The sequence below is a fragment of the Microtus pennsylvanicus genome, chromosome 1, assembly GCF_037038515.1.
Source record: "Microtus pennsylvanicus isolate mMicPen1 chromosome 1, mMicPen1.hap1, whole genome shotgun sequence".
In the NCBI taxonomy this organism is placed as follows: domain Eukaryota; kingdom Metazoa; phylum Chordata; class Mammalia; order Rodentia; family Cricetidae; genus Microtus; species Microtus pennsylvanicus.
Window position 1 is genome coordinate 208405373 of NC_134579.1, and position 19253 is coordinate 208424625.

The 19253-nt window shown below is 46.6% G+C and overlaps 1 protein-coding gene across 3 annotated transcripts in view; it reads right to left on the bottom strand.

Annotated features, from left to right (window-relative positions):
* Positions 1-19253, bottom strand: part of Cnksr3 (CNKSR family member 3) — a 125026-nt gene that overhangs the window by 84194 nt on the left and 21579 nt on the right. The window contains exon 1 of one of the 3 annotated variants that reach the window (XM_075950053.1): positions 7455-8460. The exons of 1 other annotated variant lie outside the window; for it this stretch is intronic. In XM_075950053.1, coding sequence (XP_075806168.1) covers positions 7455-7506 — 52 coding nt within the window. In that variant the 5' untranslated portion in view covers positions 7507-8460. Of the gene's footprint in view, positions 1-7454; positions 8461-19253 lie in introns of those variants that run through there. One more of the 3 variants, XM_075950079.1, reaches the window with a different exon arrangement.

The window sequence follows — 19253 nt, forward strand, 5'->3', positions numbered from 1 at the left end:
CTGTCTACCAATAAAAAAGGAGGTCCTGCTGTCACAAATGACTATGTGACATGAGAAAGGTGACAGCCAGTCACAAGGGTGCTGAATATTTAAATGAAGATCATCCAATTATATCCCATTTATTCACTTGGAAGTGTTATGAATTAATAACAAATAATTAAGTGTGTGGATATTTATACACCATACACTGTACCAAGTGTTCTCCCTCTAACTAAAATCCTGTATGTTCGTTATCAGGGTCCCTCTTCCATGATGATATGCGTGTGAAGATGAGCTTGGCAAAGTCACATGGCAAAGTTTTCCAACCTCTGGATATCACACACATGACCTGAGACAGGTTCTGTCTCCCTCCAAAGTCCTGGTGTTTTCAGTCCTTCAACCTGCCCAGCCTTCTGGCCAAAGCAACTAAATGGTACACTTCAATGAATTGAGAGAGCACCAAATAAGACCGTAAGAACAACAAGTGTTGTTTAAGAAAGTCAGACACATGTGTACATTCGTGTGTGAGTCTACAAGCCAGATGTGCTAACTGGACCACTTAGACAAAAAAACATTGCACTCAACATAAAAATAAAATTGGGTTGGGGGGTTCAGAGTCCAGCGTACCCAAGGCTCAGGATTGGGTCGCATCACTAGAAAATAAAATAGTATTAGTGTATATACACACATACACACACACAGAGAAAGAGAAAGAGAGAGATAAGAAAACCAGAGGAGAAATGTTTTATTCCATTGCTAAGCTTAACATCCCAACTGCTAGAAAGAGAAGAGAAGTTCCTAAAATCAAGAATTCTGCAGGAACAGCAGCCAGAGCAAGTACAACATTGGCAGCCCCCTGAAGTCACACCTTCCCACAAGCATAGGTTAGAAGGAACCAAACATTCATTCCCCACCCACCTGGACTAGAGGAAGGAACCGAGGCCAGTGAACCAAAGCCAGTGTCAGCTCCTGGCCTCCTGATCTGGGACAAACTCATCTAACTCACAAAGCCTCACTTGCTCATGTCAAGTTCAGAAAATGGCTAAGCCAGGGATAAACACCAGAGAAAGCAGAGATGGGAAACAGATAAAGGAAAGTGAGATGAGTCCACAGATGTGCCCAAGCATGGCTAGCTGCCACGGCCACAGGAAGAGGCAGCGGCACACTGAGCCTCTGATGGCCGAGGCTGGACAGGAAGAGATGCCCTCCCATCTCCGAGGATACGGGACCCAGGACAGCCAAGTTTGGCAATGACATGAACTTCTGAATTTTGAAAACTGCTGTGGCTATCTATTTATTCCTGAGGTGGCACCTACTGTCTCTGTCCGCCAAAAGCGAAATATACACACAGGAATCTCAAAATCATCTAGGAGTGGTAATCCCCACGTGGCCCCAGCCCAGAAGACATTACAAGCCAATGGCCCGTCATGTCATCCTAAGTACAGCTGAGACACGTGAAACAAGCAAGCTTCAACCACAGTGAGCACTGACCTGCAACACCTCTCCATCACTCACCTTAAAGAGTAAAACAATAAATAAATAAATAATAAAACCCAAAGTTGTTATGAGCTTTCCAAACATCCCAGAGGACAGATAAAGACTCACAGGAGCAATGTCTCATTTACTTGCCTAAGAACAACATGCGTTGTTGCTAGGTGATGCCTATAAACAGAAGCACGAGCCTTAAGATCACCTTTTCTGTCTTAATGAGTGGCCAAGTCAAATACCCTCAAACTAAGGGCAAGTACTCCAGGACTCAAGCACTGAGCTCATCATGGAGATCAGCGGCCACAGCGACAGGGGAGCGGCAGGGCCTACCAGCTAACTTTGAAAACACGTGTTTTGACTGTGTGCTGCAAGAGGGCTTCTCCAACCATAAAAGGTGTGCGGTGGCCAGGGGATCATGTTAAAATAGATTCTGACCTGACAGGCCTGAAAATGCCAGAGGAGGTCATGGACCAGGTGGGTATGCGTGGTGGCGGGAGGGATCATTTTAATGCCATGTTAGTTGGAAGTGGAATTCCTCTTAAAGCAGAAGCCAAGGGGTCTGGGGGTGTGGCTCAGTGGGTGAAAGTGCTTGCCAATCAAACGAGATGACCTAAGCTCGAGCCCCAGACCCGAGTTAAAAAGTCAGGCACATAGCACGCACTTGTAAAGCTACTACAGTAGGGAAGCTGAGACGGGAGGGTCTCTACAGCTTGCTGGCCCGTCAGCTGAGCTAATGTGAGCCCTGAGCACTAGCAAGAGACTTGTCTCACGACACAGGACAGGCAGCACCCGAGGAATGGCATCTGAGGTTGACCTCTGGTGACACACACACATGAACATGCACACGTACACGCAGAGGAAACAAGAAGTGTGGATTGTCTGCCCCATATGAACAAGAGGTACGTATCATCAGCCAACCTAGAACCTTCCTGATGGGCTACGTGCGCCACTCTAATCCTCTGACCGGTTGACAACCGGAGCTCTCTATGGTCAGAATCCACCTTAGGAGACCTCACTGCTCGGAGAACAGTTCATGACCTGAAGCTATAGGATAAAGGGAAGGAAGCAATAAAAAACACAGCATAGCAATTTATGGAGCACTTATATAAGATCACAGTCAGAGGCAAACCGGGATGCCAACTGATCTGACTGCGGTGCCCACGCTCCCAGCCACTCAGCTCCCCTGTCTGGCATGAGGCATCAGAGATGAAGAGATGCAGGAGAGCTTCAAAGTGCACACTGCTTGTAAATCCATGACCCCGAGCAAACCCTCCTTCCTGCCTCCGTCCCTTTAATATGGGCTAACAATGGTACCTACGTCTCTGCTCGGACTTTTCTGAGGACACAAAGGACTGTGTCTAAAGCAAGCTCTTGAAACAGCATTTACCACATAATAAATGCTTCATTTAATGTTTTTTTCCAGTATAGTGATTAAGAAAACTTAATTGCTGAAGCCCAGGAAACAGAACAGAGCCAGAGAAGGAGTCGGCGGGGCAGGAAGGAGTTTCTGGACCTACGGTAAAACGGCTATGGCTCCTGAGAGCTCCCGTTTCCAGGGACCATAGAGGCCAAAAGCAAAGGTACATCCTGAACTGGAACCAGTAATGCAAAAATTTGACCTCCAGATACTGTAGGGAGGAAAGACAGCGCTCAACAGTGAGGGAGCACACGGCAGCTGACCTACGCTGTGAAACCCACCAGCCCCTCCACGAGCACACAGAGAGGCCCTTTTTAAGGGTGCTGATGCACTGTATGCTCGGGCACTCCAGGGAAAGAACGAAGGACAGGCAGATGCTTCCACTGCCACCTGCTCAGCCTTGGGAGGGGAAAGTCCATGCCACTGTCTGATAGAGGTGGAGACAGTGGCTGATGGTCCGCTGGCCAGCAAGAGGCTTCTGGCAGGAAAGCTGAGCTATCCAGATGTGCTCGCTCAGTATCACAGTGACTGAGAGCTGCCAGTTCTAACCGATCATGGCCAGGAGAAGGACAGGGACACTGGACAAAGCAGTGTCTTCCTTCTTCAATACAGGGCTCAACAGTGTGAAAGCAGAAACGCAACTGGGGGCAGAGACGTATTCCAGAACTAGTATTTAAAGAAAGCTGAAGGCAAAAACCCTGTCTATTTTAAGGTTTTGACCTGAGGTTACTCAAGAGAAATGAAAATGACAGTATTTCTACAGCAGAGCAGGCCTGTGGTCTCTCAGTAAGAAACTGGGTTTGGGTCCCTCTTGAAGTACATACCATGTATGATCTATAGTCTATGTTCAATGCCACGTGGTAAACACTCGGGCTACCTATCAATACCTAGGCTTTCTTCCTTCCTAACTCATCCCAACTGTGTTAAGGTCACAATGTGCCCAACTCGGTGCTGAAAGTGCGGTACAGTGGTAAAGTGCTCGCCGATCACGTGTGAGGCCCTCAGTTCCATTCCCAGCACCGGACATACACACCAACTACAGTGACGGGCTCTCTCCGGTCTAAAGTGGTCATGCAGCCACTCTGACAACTGAGATGGAGCCCATATGACTTGAATGGGTTTCACAGGGAACTTTTTAAAGGGGAATCTTGGCTGTCTCTGGGTATTGATACTAAGTTTACCTTTTCCTGCCCACCCTGGAACAAAACATGAGGCAGACATGTCATCCTGCATGAGACCAGGATGACAGCAGCCCCTGGGCTGCCCAACCTCAGACTCTCCTGCGAAAGAAAACTGGAACTCACGGTTGCTTAGTGCACCGCATCAGTTCTTCTGTTGTGTGGCTGCCTTGACACATTGTAAAACTCTGCAAAAAGCCTTTAACCAAGTTGTTTAGCTGGACAGGTGCCATGAACTAAGAATCCATCTCATGTATACACAACTTTCTGACACAGAGAAGCCATGGAGAATAAAATACACACATGCTGGATGGCTCTCCACCACTGACACACAATATTAATACATTGTATCATGAGAATGCAGTGGGCCTACTCCTAGGCGAGCTTTAGAGTCTCGGTGCTTTCTCTGCATTGCCCTGGGAGGACAATCCTGAGAAAAGGGAACGAGCCAGCATCTAGGCACTTGGGTCAAATACTATGCACCAAAGGGCTGGGTGACACCAATCAAGGTATTTAGCTTCTCTGTGCCTCAGTTTCCTCAAGAGCAAAACGGAATAAAAGTTCCTGCCTCAAAGGCGGCTGTGCATATTAAAGTACATTGATACTTGTACGACACCTATCTATCCCTGCGCCTGAGACTGTTAATATTTACCAGGCATCTATTCATATCATGGTGAAACTGCTAATGGTGTAGGCAAAAGTTAATAATAAAAGCCAGATGGGTGTGTTTATCCAGCACACTGCATTCTTTCTTAACGTGGATCTGTGATATTGACATAAGCCCAAGCGGTAGATGTGGCTGAGTGTAGATGGAGCTTGTCACGGCCCCTGTAACTCCCACACTCATAGTCACAACACCAAGAGTGGCAACATCTTCGTGACAAGCTGCTTGTCACAGGGATGTATTTATAAAGTGGGAGCTGGGCAGAGAGACGAGCAAAGACAGCTAACAACAGCCCCTAGGAAAACAAATGGCTTATGTCAGTTGTTTGGGGAAAAGTCATACCTGTGAGACATTATGGCGAGAAAGCCTCCCTCAATACGCCATGCACGCTGAAAGAAATGGCCTCTTGCCATGCAAGAGTTAGACGAAGTATTTCCACCTTTTATCTTTGTTTAAGATTCTAACACAGAAAGTATCTGGGTCTTTCTATGAGGTCAAAAGGGCACAGAATTTGTAGGACACTTGCCAAGTGCCAGCGCAGGTCCGTAACCTGAGAAGTGAGCACCAAGGGTCCTAAACACAGCTGCTCATTCAGGGCAGCTCAAAACTTTCTCTAAACGGAAGTAGCCTCAACCAAGCCCTAAGGCCAAAGGCCAAAGTCCCCAAAATATACTTTAAACTTCCTTCCTTTTAAATCAATAATGATAATAATAATCATATGCAAATTAACATTTTCTCCCCATCCTAAGAAAGGATGAAGGGACAAAAAGAGGTCTATCATCTATCTATTTATCTAGCATCTATCTGTATCTATCATCTATCTATCTTCTATCTATCATCTACCTATATACCTATCATTTATCTACCTATCGCCTATCTACCTGTCATCTATGTATCTATCATCTGTCTATATTGAGGGTGTGAAGATCTCACTTCATCACCCTCCTGTCTGCCTGATACCATTTTTCTGGTGGTAGACTATTAAGTAGGCTGGCAGCGGCACAGAAGGGCCAGAATCATCCTCTGTCGCCCTTCATGAGACTTGAACAGTACCATACAACAGACACAACTGTGAGCCACAAGCATGAGCCATGGCACTGCAAAATCAGAGGCTGTAATTAAGAAAAAAGTAAATGGCTGGAGTCCATTTTAGAAGTAAATTTCATTCAGATCATCGTGTTGATATGTAATAAACATGGAAGTTGTTAATATTTCTTTTCCTTCTTCACACTAAGTCTTCAAACACGGGTGCGCTGCATACGTAGCACACAGCAACTGAGATCAGTCTTGGTATGACGGAGCAGGCCATCTGCTCCATCTCAGCAGGCTAGCTGAGGCGCCTGGTACTGTCTTCAGCACAAGTTACACTTCGTGTTAAGGGAATGGGCTTAAAATAACTTTTAAGTCTACTGCTGCTAACGCTGTGGTTTACTGTTCACCCTGGCACAGTCGCCAAGGCCCGTGTATCCATTCTTCTCACAGTAGCTTTACTTGAGAGTCCTGGAAATTCTGGCCACTGGGAAAACAACTTCCTAAGGAAGTATACGGTACCCTTCCCCAGAGAAGGCAGAAGTGACCACATGGACCGCATACACTTCCCTACTGAAACATCCCCTTCCAGGGGCCTCTCTGAGACACTGGCTTGAGAAACGGGCAGGAGGAGTTTCCACTGTACCACAGCCATGGGCAGGGGAATTTGAAAGATGAGCTAGACACATCAGCATCATCTACTCCTCATGTCCACCGGGATGAACAAAAGCAAATGCAGAACACTCAGCCGAGTGTGCACAACTCTACAGCTCTGTAACGACTACTGAAAAAGGTTGCCACTCATCTGGAAGACCAACTAGAAGGAGGCAAGGAAAGTAACTTTAAACGAATGTTGAAGTGAGGAGGTGGCACCCCTGAGAACACACTAGTTGATTTCAGTGAACTCTTCTACCGAAGAGGCCAAAGAGAGTCGAACCCCTCTGGCAACTGTCATAAGAGAAACGATAAAGTCACAGAGACCCTTCCACTCCTGCTGCCCCGCCCAGCACCCACTGGATTTCCTCTTTCCGAGCACTGTACAGAACTGGACTGTAGTTCCAGACACTCTGCTCTCTTAGGATTCAACTGGCCTCGAAATGCTGCACCCCCGGGGGTCTTGGCGCCTCCAGAGCTGAGTCTCTGCCTCTGCTGGAGTCCTGGCGCTGGGATTCTCTCAGGCACGAAAGCCAGTTCACCCTCTCCAACCCAAACAGACAGGCTAGACTGGCCGCAGGAGTCTCCGTCTACCTGCCCTACCGCCCGCCCGGTCACGCCCGCGGTCTGCTCCGGGCCCGCAGCCTTTACTAGATCCAGCAGCAATCACCCACACAAAGACGCCTTGTGTCTCTGCGCTTGGCGACAGGCAGCAAGTCGCGGGCACGGTACCCGAGCAGAGCAGAGAGAGTGCCCTGGCGCCAAATCCCCTGGCCCGCATGCCCAGCCCATCTTTCACGGGAAGGCCATCCCACTGTTCCCTGGCTTAAATATGAGTACCCCGTCCGCGGCACACAACGCGCACCCCCACCGAAATGAACCGCTCGGAGCAGGCGCACCAGATAGGGGCGCACAGGCCGCTCGGCAGAAGTTTGCTTTGTCGCCCTCAGGAGGGGCCAAGCACCCCAGTGCCTGACTCCTGGCCCACCCCATCTCCCGGGCTGTAGTACGCGGGGGGGGGGGGGGTCCTCCACGACCCGCTCACCTCTAGTCCAGTCCACCACTTGTTTGGGGCTCCACTTGGTCACGGGCTCCATGGTAAGCGACTTCACTGCCCGCTGGGCTAGGAAGTCAGCGGCAGAGTGCTGCAGCCCGCGCCTGCGGTTGTCCCCTGTGCGCCCTGGGCGTCCGCTCCGCTCAAGCCTGCATGGCCACGATTAGCGGGCCATCCCGCTGCGGCTCAGCCAGGAGAGCGCAGTCCTGGGCCCCGGCGCGCGGGACAGATGTGCCCGGTGTCGGCTGCTCGTCCAGCTGCAGTTCCCACACGCAGCTCAGTGATACAGTTGCTCCTCGGTGACCTCCGCAGCAGCGGGAGCACCGCTGCGACCTCAGACTCCAGGCCGGGGCTGTCCAAGCATGGGACTCTCCTGGTCAGGAACTTCGAGGTAGGCTGGCACTCCGCGGTTCCTGCGAGCGGCGTCCGTCCCCGCCGAGGTCCCCACTCCGCGTGCGCCGGCGCCCAGAGCCTTCCCGCCAGCCGATCCCACCTCCTGAGCCACCGTCGCAGGACGCCCGGGCGGGGAAGAACGCAGAGCGTGCGCGCTCGAGTTGCAAAGTTTCAGCTCTAAGCCGAGCTCGGGGAATAAAAGAAGGGGCGGGGCTGAGCGGGAGCAACACGTGGGAGGGGGCGGGGTCGCGATGACGCGGTCTCTGGTTACTTTCTCTCCGGCAAGCTCAGCTCGGCTCTCCAGGGCTCTACTTTTCCTTTTCAGAAGGCGTGCTGTCGCCGCTGCCCGAGTCCCTGGCAAGCCGGTTAGCTCTGAAGAGGTCCCAGCCTAGTGGGAGCCGAACAGTCGGAATCCTTGTGAACAGTTCTTTGTTGTTTGATTAAGTAAGACGTGTATGTTCTTGTTTTAAAAGCTTCGAATGAAGATCTGGCCCAGCTCATTTTACGTTTCCTACACTAAGTCTTAATTGTGTACTTTGAGCAAAAGGGTGGCGATGTACCGCTGCTCTCCGGGTTGCTGCAGTGTATCGACCTCTCAGGGTAATAACAGCAGAACGGCAGTTCTTCGAGCTGTGTTTTACCATAATGTAATATTCGTATTTTCAAAATTACCTAATGCTCGATTTGGATTAGTCATTAACCCTGGGGCAAAATTTGGCAGAAAGCCAAAAAAAAAAAAAAGAAGAGGAGGAGGAGGAGGAGGAGGAAGAGGAGGAGAAGAAGAAAAATGCCCAGTTTCCGCCTCCGACAAGGGGAGGAGAGCCCTTTCCACACTAGAAGCCTCAATTTGGAAGCAGAGCCTGGCTCTGGGGAAAACCCTATAACCGGTGTTTACCTCCCTCTGGCCCTCCCGGCTCTACCTCCCACACACAGGCATAGACACTCTTTTGGCCCCTAGTGAGTCTTCTTTCAATTATAGTTATTGATTTCCATCTTCCCCATGGCGACTATTAACCCAATCCAGGGCAGAGGCTGTTTGGTGTTGGATGGACTGAGCTGGATCTGTTCTCCCACTTCCTACTACCTTGCTCCCGGCCTAAGGGAGTGGTTCGAGTTAAATCATTCAGTAAACACCCGCAGATGCACCCTCTGTCCCAACCACGGCCTTCATTCAATATTTATCGTGTTGGGGTAGGTGCTGTTTAGTACCTGGGACAATCACGGCTAATACCCAGCGCTCAGAGCTCATTAGCTCTCTCTCTCTTTCTCTCTCTCTCTCTCTCTCTCTCTCTCTCTCTCTCTCTCTCTCTCTCTCTCTGTGTGTGTGTGTGTGTGTGTGTGTGTGTGTGTATGTGTGTGGTATATTGTGGTGGGCATATAGTGTGTAAACTACCTTAGCCCTCCTGTGTGATTCATCTATACAGTAGAGAGGTCCAGCTATCAAAAATAGCTATCTTTTTAAAACCAAAACTAATTAGCCAACCCAGAGACTTGGCAAAGCTATGAGAAGATTCCTGATAGCATAGTTGCCCTCTTTTTAGAAATGATCTTTGACCTGTCTCTTTCCTTAACCATCTTTATGGCCTCAAGAGAGAACCATCTTGACCTTTGCTCAGAGGGAACTGTTAAGACAGTTTCGACTATCAACGTGTGACCAGGATGACCAAGCAACAGTGCTGCCTGGGGAAACGGGGCAGCAATAACTAGGTTGAGATAATATGAATCAGGGTGTAGAAACAGAATCACACAGAGAATCGAGTGCTAGTGATTTTGCTGTAGAATTTACTTGAGGTTTTGACCATGTTCCCTAGTTCCTTTGCAATTCGCTGGAGCGCTAGAAGCTAAAATTCCAGAGCCCAGTTCGCGGAGTTTTGTCCCATTGTCAGCACGCTCCATACTCAGCACACACAGAAAATATGCCAAGAAAGGCGTGTTAAAATCTCCAACCTGGAAGGCCAATTAACTATCTAAATGAATTAGCGATCCGTTTACCCTTCCAGTCCGGCAAGCTAATTACTATGTAAATAAGGCTTCTACCTTAATTACAGCTGTTAGCATGCAAAAGTTTTAGGGTGTGCTGACTGCCCCTCCGTGCAAACTTCAAGAAGAAAGTTTGGCATATCAAAGAGGTGGGATTTGAGATAAACAGTTCCGGAAATTGATGTGTATACAAAAAAAAAATCCAATCGTTTACACATTTGCCAGTTTTCTTTCTGCTTGCTCCTGTGACCTTGTTACTTTGTACCCACCCTCTTCAACAGGAGCACCCTCCTTCCTTCCCACCTTGATACTCACCAGGGTTCCTCCCACGTGACTAGAGAAATGAGCAAACCTTTTGATTGATTTGATGTTTTACTGTGCTGGTACTAGGACCCATCCTCCTTTATTTCTCTCTCTCTCTCTCTTTTTTTTTTTTTAACGAGCCTCCTTGCATGTTTAGGTCAATTATTTAACCAACAAAATATGGTGTGAATATTGTAACGTACTGAACTGAGTACAGAGATGAAAAAACACAGCTAGCCGCTCTTGGACATCTTGGGACTTTCCCAGGAAGGGTTTGTTTTTTTTTTTTTTTTTTCTGTTGCCTTAATCAGAGCCAAGGTCCAGGAGGAGCAGTGGGACCTGGACAAGGGAGTTTGGGAATCGATTTCACATTAGCAATCTGAGTCTCTTCAAAACGCATTTTAAGCTTTACTTGAAAAGCAGAAACGGAGCACTCTGGAGACACAACTGTTACTATAAGTACTGGGCAAAGGCAGGAGTAAAAACCCTGAACCCATCCCCAGATCAAAACTCTTCCCATAACGAAAGAAAGAATGTGTGTTCAGATGCCAACTGCTCCCAGCCTTTTTCCTCTGGGCTGAGGTCCCCACCCCACTTTGTGGTGATTCTAATCATGATGTTCTTTGCCTACTATTCTCAGAACATTTAAAATCATTTAATTTTTTTTCCCACATATACTTTGTCTCATGTTGTTTATCTCTTAGCTTGAAAGACCGCAACTAATTCTGCAAATTTCCACCCGCGAAATATCCTGGCGGGGGGGGGGGGGGAGCAATGGTCTTATCTAATGACATCACCTGGCCTCAGAGCCATCAGTTAACTCAATTACCCCTGCTGCTGAGGAGCCTGTCTCTCACTCAGTTCCAATGGGTCTGCACCACAGCGATGAGATTGTCTCTCTAAATACACAAGCATCCCACCAGGTAGTGAAGTTCGCAAACATCTCTTCACTGAAATAAACGCAGCCTCGCTTGCTTGAAGTCTTTTAATCATTCCAGAACCTTAATGATGTCACCCTGCGGACAGCAGGAGAGCTGATGTTGGGCTTCCTCTTAGGGACTGTCTTTATCTCACAGACCAATGTCGAGGGCTTAAAGATTGAAAAACCTCATGTCGTTTACTGGTTCTTATTATTTTTTCATTTTTACTTTTTTTTTTTTTTGGTCATACTGGGGCTTAAACCTAAGGCCTCATTCACGCTAGCAAACACTTCACCATTGATCTGTATCGCCAACCTTTTGACTTTTTTTTTTAAGGTTGGTTCTGATCAAGTTACCCAGGCTGACTTTGATCTTGGTTTGTAGTTCACTTAAGTCATGAACTTGCAGTCCTTGGCCTTGGGCTCTAAACGAGCAGGTGGCCCCAGTGTAGACCACCAAGCTTCCTTTCACTGATTTATTTCTTTAGAAAGGAACCCAGGACCTTGCACATACGTGTCAGGCAAGTGTTCATCTCCTGCTTCCACTATTTTAAATCACGTCCAGAAGAGCTGGTTTTAACAAAGAAACAGACCACGGTAACTCAATTCCCAAGGCTGTGGCCTTTTGAAACAGTCCCTTGTGTTGTGACCCCCAACCATAAAATTATTTTCTTGCTGCTTCATAGCTGTAATTTTGCTACTGTTATGAGTTGTAATGTAAACATCTGATATGCAGGATACCTGATATGTGACCCCCAAAGGACTCGTGACACACGGGGTTGAGAACCACTGGCGTAGAGGCATAGTTTGGAAGACTTGCTATATGAAGCAATGCCCTCGGTTGCTAAGGCAGCTAACAGGGAGCACGTTGCATTCACGAGGGACAGTCAGTCTCATGGTCCTCATCCCTTGGCTACATGGTGCTCTCTGTAGCAGGTATTAGATTGCAGAGTGTCTGAAAAGAACAGAATGTCCTTCCCACCCATTGCTACTCCAGCTCCCTAGAACTTCTAGGACTCAGACTCTCTGGACAAGGAAATACAACGCCAGCAGTTTCAGATCAACAATCCTTGTTTTCAACACAAGTTCTGTGTCGACAGTGGCAGGCAGAGGCATAGGCTGAAAGAGCATGGAGACCATCCTAAGTCTTTTTGAAACATCAAATTACTCCAAGCAAATCCTGAGCATTAGAAATAAAACACTGATTTGAGTATAATGCTCTAGTATGGACAAGACAGGCAAAAATAATAGTTTCCACACAGCTCCCTATTTTTCTTATTTGAAATGGTTTAACAGAAATATTTTATAAGACTATTTCAAGTTGCCAGGTGGTGGTGGCACATGCCTTTAATCCACTTGGGAAACAGAGACAGGCTGATCTCTGTGAGTTTCGGACCAGCTTGGTCTACAGAGTGAGTTTCAGGACAACCAGGGCTATATAAAGAGACCTTGTCTTGGAAAAAAAAATCAAATGAAATAGAATTATGTGTATTCAAATACTCAGACCTATAAGGAAGCTGCTTTTATGAACACTGAGTTCAGTCTAAGACTTATTCATTCTTCCCTTACTAGCTAACAAGGCATTTAAAGGAGGACAATTCTGCCGATCTCAACCTACCGGGGGTTTTTAAATGCTACAGTTCAATCACTGTAACCAACATATGTAAATTCTGCTAAAAGCATAGTCAGTCATTTGCTCTTCTTCTTTGGTTTGTTGTTGTTATTCTTTTGGTTTGGGGTTTTTGTTTTTTGTCTTTTTCTTTTTTTTTCTGAGACAGGGTTTCTCTGTGTAACAGCCCTGGCTGTCCTGGGATTGGCCTCAGACTCACAGAGATCCACCTAACTTTGCCTCCTGAGTGCTGGGATTAAAGTTGTGTGCCACCACTTCCCTGCATGCTTCTCCTTCTTATCCTTAGATGTATGAGCCAGAACAGAACAACGTTCCTTAACTTTCCAAATTAACCCCGTACATCTGGAAACATGATAAGCATTTAGGGTGAGGAAGAGGTGGAAATAAAAAGCCCAGATCAGCAACATGGAAAAGTATCGGTGTACTTCATGGGGAAAGGATGAAGATTAGCACCAATCAGTGCTTTCCTGCAGGAGGCGGGTGAATCTACAGGCATCTGCAAATGTCTCCAAGCTCTCACTGGATGGGAGGTCTTGCATTTGCTACTGCAAAGTCAGCAAAGAGACGGCTGTGCTTCACAGCCAGCTCACTAACAATGGAAACAGAAATCGCTGATTGTCACAGCTGTAGTATTTCATTCTAGAAAATGGACCCAGGGCCCACTCTTTTTTCTATGTAGGTTCCATGAAAGTTCTGCTTCTAGTAACTGAGGTGTGGGGGTATAGGCATTCCCAGTCCATTTTCTTCCCCTCTTCCAGGACCTCGACAGTAAGAAGTCACTGAGGCTACGCAGGCGAAGGGAGAGTTCAGATCTGGGGGGAGCCTCATTTTACAAGTCCTTGCTTTACAAGCGGAAAGTCCTTTAGAGATGAAAGCAGAGGCACCTGGGCTCCATGAACTCTTCCTGTCTACGGTGGAGCGAAGCAAAGACTGGACCTGAACAGCCAGCCAGGGCTGCACTTCTGCCAGCTCCAAACTATGTCCCCTGTAAAGGTCCCAAACCTGCCAGCCAAAGCAGAGTAAGAACGAGAGAATCACAGCAGTGCTGGCCTCACCAACGGGGACCCAGGCAAGCCAACTATAAAGTGTGCTTGGTCTGAGAGCCTCTTCCCTCTTCCTGTACATGTCCTTTGGTTACATGGCTTCATCTGTAAGGTACAGGCGGAAAAGTTCCCTTTCTCATGAAAATTCATTTTGGAAAGGAATTGTTTGAAGTTCCAACTGACGTTCATATCCACTCTCTCAGCCAATCTATAGCCAGCCGTCTGACCCTGAGAAAGCCAGGCTTTGGCTCCTAAAGAATATTCTTTTGCAGCCAAGTGTGATAGCACACGCCTTTAATCCCAGTACTCAGGAAGCAGAAGTAGGCAGATCTCTATGAATTCAAGGTCAGCCTGCTCTAGAAATTGAGTTCCAGGACAGCCAGAGTTACACAGAGAAACCCTGTCTTGAAAAATTAAAAAAGGAAGGGGGAGGGAGGGAGGAAAAGAAGGAGGAAGGGAGGGAAAGAGGGGGAAGGAGGGAGAGAAAGGGGAAAAAAGGAGGCAGAGGCAGACAGATCTTTGTGACTTCAAGGCCTGCCTAAGACGGTCAAAGATTTGTAGAGACACCCTATCTAAATAATAATAATACTAATCCTTTCACCTTAAACTTCTTGGTTCTAGTGGTGAGAAATCAGTTGTTGAGGGCAACTGAGGAGGGCAGATTTTCAAATAGAAGCCTGCAGCCATTTCTTCCTGTTGCTGCATATCTACATGGCTTAGTGGGGTCATAGAAACTCACCAGCTAAGTCAGTGTGGGACGCACTGGCTTTAAAAATGAAATGCCGCAGTGATAAGGAAAGACGCACGTGTGCATACGCGTCCCTGCGGGTGCACACCCAAGCATGCAGGTGTGCCTGTGCATGTTCTTGTGTGTTCGTGTGAACACGTGGACTTGCATATAGAGGTCAGAGGAGAACATCAGGTGTCATTCTTCTTGTGTGTGTTTGTTTGCTTGTTTATTATAAGAGATTCGTATACTATTCAGAGAGAATCTAGGAGACAGGATGTACCCACACGCAGCTCCAGTTTATCTGACTGTCTCTAATACACTTCTCTCATTTCCTTTCTTGTGGAGGCTTAAATGTAATTGGCCCCTATGATCTCGTGGGAAGTGGCACTATTGGAGATGTGGCTTTGTTGAAGGAAGTGTGTCGCTGTACGGGGTGGGCTTTAAGGTTTCCTGTGCTCAGGATACTGCCCAGTGTCTCAGACGACTTCCTGTTGCCTGCAAAATGTAGGACTCTTGGCTGCTTCTGCAGCACCATGTCTCCATACTCCCCACCATGATGGTGGTGGACTGAACCTCTGAAACTGTAAATGAGACACCCCAGTTGAATGTTTTCATTTATAGGACTTGTCATGATCATGTTCACACAATGGAAACCCTAGCTGGGACATTTCTGTACCACTGAGTTCTACAGTTATTTTTCCCCCAAATGGGAATAATTCAAAGAATGGTGTTGTCTTCGGTTACTAATTAATACACTAAGAAACTTACACGCATTCCCTTTTGGAAAAAGAGTTCGTTGTTGGTCAATGTCAATTATCTTTAAACGTCCAGGGGTGAGGTCCTGGTCAATCCCTAGCCAAGCTGTCGTGTTTTCACAGAGTTCCTAATACCTTACATGGAAGACTGCCCAATAGGGAATTCAGTCATGGAGACAATAGAACTTGATGCCTGTAACTGTCAACACATACGGGGCCATGGAGTCAAGGTCGCTCGACTTTTCCAAGGTCGCTCGACTTTTGCAAGTGTCTCAGCCAAGCATCTCGACAATACTCCCTTACCCTCATCTCTCCATCTTGCTTTATCCTCCGAGGAGCCATGCATTCTCTCATGCTTGCTTTCCAAACTAAAATGCAATTGATCACAATTTTAGAGTTTTAGCACATATTACAGCATTTATGGGCCAACGATCTTACGCAGGGTGTGTGTGTGTGTGTGTGTGTGTGTGTGTGTGTGTCTGTGTCTGTGTCTGTGTCTGTGTGTGTGTGTGTAGCTATTTCCTCTTAATTGAAACATTGCCTCCTGAAAGACGAAGAAGGATGGAGTGGAGTCAGACTCAGGAAGCTGGGAAAGCCTGCAGGGCTCGGGCGGCTCATTAAACTTGGGAAGGAAGCGCGGAAAGTGAAACTATTCCCAAGCCCCCTCCCCAACGTTAAGGAGGCAGTAAACGGTTACTGGTGGAGAGGAGACTGTGCAGCTGAACTGCTTTCCATGGGCGAGGATGCAGCTTCCGTAAGCTGTCATCCATGCCGGGGTGGACCTTTCAATGACACAGCTTCCTTTGAGTCACCACGCTCCTCTAAGTGACCTCAGTAACCTCACTGGCCCACCAAAATTCACTAGGGTGGCAGTGTTTCTTTGTTCTGTCACTGGTGTCCTATTGAGGGTGGATAATTCATTCATGTCTCTCTAGAAAAAGTTACGCAACGAAGTCCCACATAGGAGCTACACTTCTGAGGACTTCCGAAGATACACTACCCAAATCCACTGGTTTGGAAACCAAAGGAGATTTTTTTTTTTAATTTATTTATTTATTAAAGATTTCTGTCTCTTCCCCGCCACCGCCTCCCATTTCCCTCCCCCTCCCCCAATTAAGTCTCCCCCCAGCCCGAAAAGCAATCAGGGTTCCCTGGCCTGTGGGAAGTCCAAGGAACCCCCACCTCCATCCAGGTCTAGTAAGTTGAGCATCCAACCTGCCTAGGCTCCCACAAAGCCAGTGCGTGCAGTAGGATCAGAAACCCATTGCCATTGTTCTTGAGTTCTCAGTAGTCCTCATTGTCCGCTATGTTCAGAGAGTCCGGTTTTATCCCAGGCTTTTCCAGACCTAGGCCAGCTGGCCTTGGTGAGTTCCCGATAGAACATCCCCATTGTTTCAGTGTGTGGGTGCACCCCTCGCGGTCCTGAGTTCCATGCTCGTGCTCTCTCTCCTTCTGCTCCTGATTTGGACCTTGAGATTTCAGTCCTGTGCTCCAATTTGGGTCTCTGTCTCTGAGGAGATTTTTTTTTAATGAACAAATAAAGATTGTATATATTTATCCTATTCAACATGCTCTGTTCATCTGTCTGAATGGTGCAATAGCTAAACTAAAATATGCAAGGATTTTATTTTAACCGTAGATCATATAGTTCCAGAAAATTAATCTTGTTCAATATAAATGTGAATTAATAATGTGTAACCTTATATTTCCCAGCTCTCTCTGAAATGAAAAAGAAAATCTCAAGGAGTATACTAGCAACCAGAGTTTGAGAGAGAGAGAGAGAGAGAGAGAGAGAGAGAGAGAGAGAGAGAGAGAGAGAGAGAAGCTCAGGCTCATGCTTCGTTACTTTGTTATACAGCCCAAGACCACCTACCTGCCTAGGGATGTTGCCATACATGGTAGGCTAGGCCCTATTATATCATTTAGCAATCAAAACATCACACACACACACACACACACACACACACAGAGAGAGAGAGAGAGAGAGAGAGAGAGAGAGAGAGAGAGAGAGAGAGAGAGAGAGGCCAACATCAATCTGACCCAGGCGATTCCTCAGTGCAGGCTCTACCCTCAGCTGTTTGTCTCTACACCATGTCAAGCTGACAATTAAAGGTGACTAGAAGACAGAGCTCACTCTGAGAGCTCCAAAATCCTTTTAATTTATTTTTAAATATTTCAGGATAATTAATGGTAATTAAAGTAATTCTAAAATATATAGATATGTGCATAGCTAGGTGTGCTGGCACACGTCTCTAATCCTAGCATTCAGTAGGCTAAGACAGGAGAATCTAAAATTCTAAACTAGCTAGGCTATCCAGCAAGATCCTCTCTCTCTCTCTCTCTCTCTCTCTCTCTCTCTCTCTCTCTCTCTCTCTCTCTCTCGCACGCGCGCGCGCACACACACACACACACACACACGCGCAAGTATACAGGCAAACCTCCACAACAACTGTCTGATATGGGAAGACTGACTAAAAAGGTTTCTCAGTATAATTAACTGTGCTGATTCCTGGCTGTATCAGAAGAGCTGTAACATGAGCATAGCACGGTAGGTCTTAGAGTGGCCAGAATAAGCCATGCAGCTACACTTGAGCACTGGTGGGGCTGCAGAGATGGGACAGTAAGTCTCCTTTGTCTCAGAGCCTTTCTTATTTACATCTATGGACCCATTTAACCATTTTCCCCCATGCCCAGCTCAATACCTTCCCTGCTAAATTGGTTCTTTCTTCAGTACTATAATTTCCTCTGTGTTGGCCTGTGGCAGTTACTGTGTCTTCTACTTTCTTTGCATTCACGGGACACTAAACACTGCCCTGTAAGTGCTTACAGTGTATTTTTGTCATTCAAGTCTAAAGAAGGTTTGAAAAGCCCATGCTTATCTCGTTACCCACTCAACAAAGGGTTGAATGTCTACCACCAGCCTCTATTGTACAAGAGGTGTCAATGAAGCACAATTGATATCATCTAGACATCATAGATTATATTTTTCCCTTAAATTAAAATGTAACCTCCTCAAAAAACAACAATGTGACTTTAGTAGGCTGGGTCACTACTCTAGTCTTATGGTAAGCAACTGAAGAGATTGTGTGTGAATACAGATTTGGGGCTGGATTGTGTCAGAGAAAAGCCAACTATACAAGTTCTAGTCAATCCTTCAGAAGGAGAAAAGGTAATAGCAGGTCTTGTGTGGGCTGGTTGAGCTAAAGCCAGATTGACTGACATATCTCTAAGAAGATACTACTAGGAAGTAGTAAACAAATGAGAGAGAGAGAGAGAGAGAGAGAGAGAGAGAGAGAGAGAGAGAAAGAGAAAGAGAGAGAGAGAGGAGTAGATGAGGGTGCGCGAATGAGTCAGAGGCATGAGAACTGAGAACCAATCATGAGGGGGTCTGATCTTAAAAATGACAATGCCTTATGAACTCTTGCTGCCTATGGTGATAAAGATTGAGCTAATGGCCTTATGTTTGGAAGAGGTCGCAGCAAGAAGGAGGCCACAGGTATGTATGTGGTATGATGGGATTTGTCAAGAAATAGCCGCATTTGTCCTTGGGTCAATAATTTCAAAGACTAAATTACAGGGGGGGGGGAACATGTGCCAGATTCAGAAAATCCTCAAAAAAGTCATAATACTGGTGAGAATAAAGTCATTTGAGAAAGAAAACAACTTGTTAAAATATAGTCTTATAAATTATCTTTGCCATTTACCCTCTCCTAGCCCAAGAAAACTACAATTCTCTACTCTTTTAAAGTGAACATTCTTGATAGGCATTGCTCGTGGGTTTATACAATGGCTAGATAAGAGATAGATAGATAGATAGATAGATAGATAGATAGATAGATAGATGATAAATACACAGATATAGATAGATGTAGATAATAGATGTTTATGAAGGAATTGTCTATACATGTCTGTCTATATAATATTAATTTTTCAGATTAAACAAGTACCTTTCATTAAGCCTTTAAAATGTTGGGTGGTGGTGGCACATGCCTTTAATCCCAGAGGTGGATCTCTGAGTTAGGGGCCAGCCAGCTCTA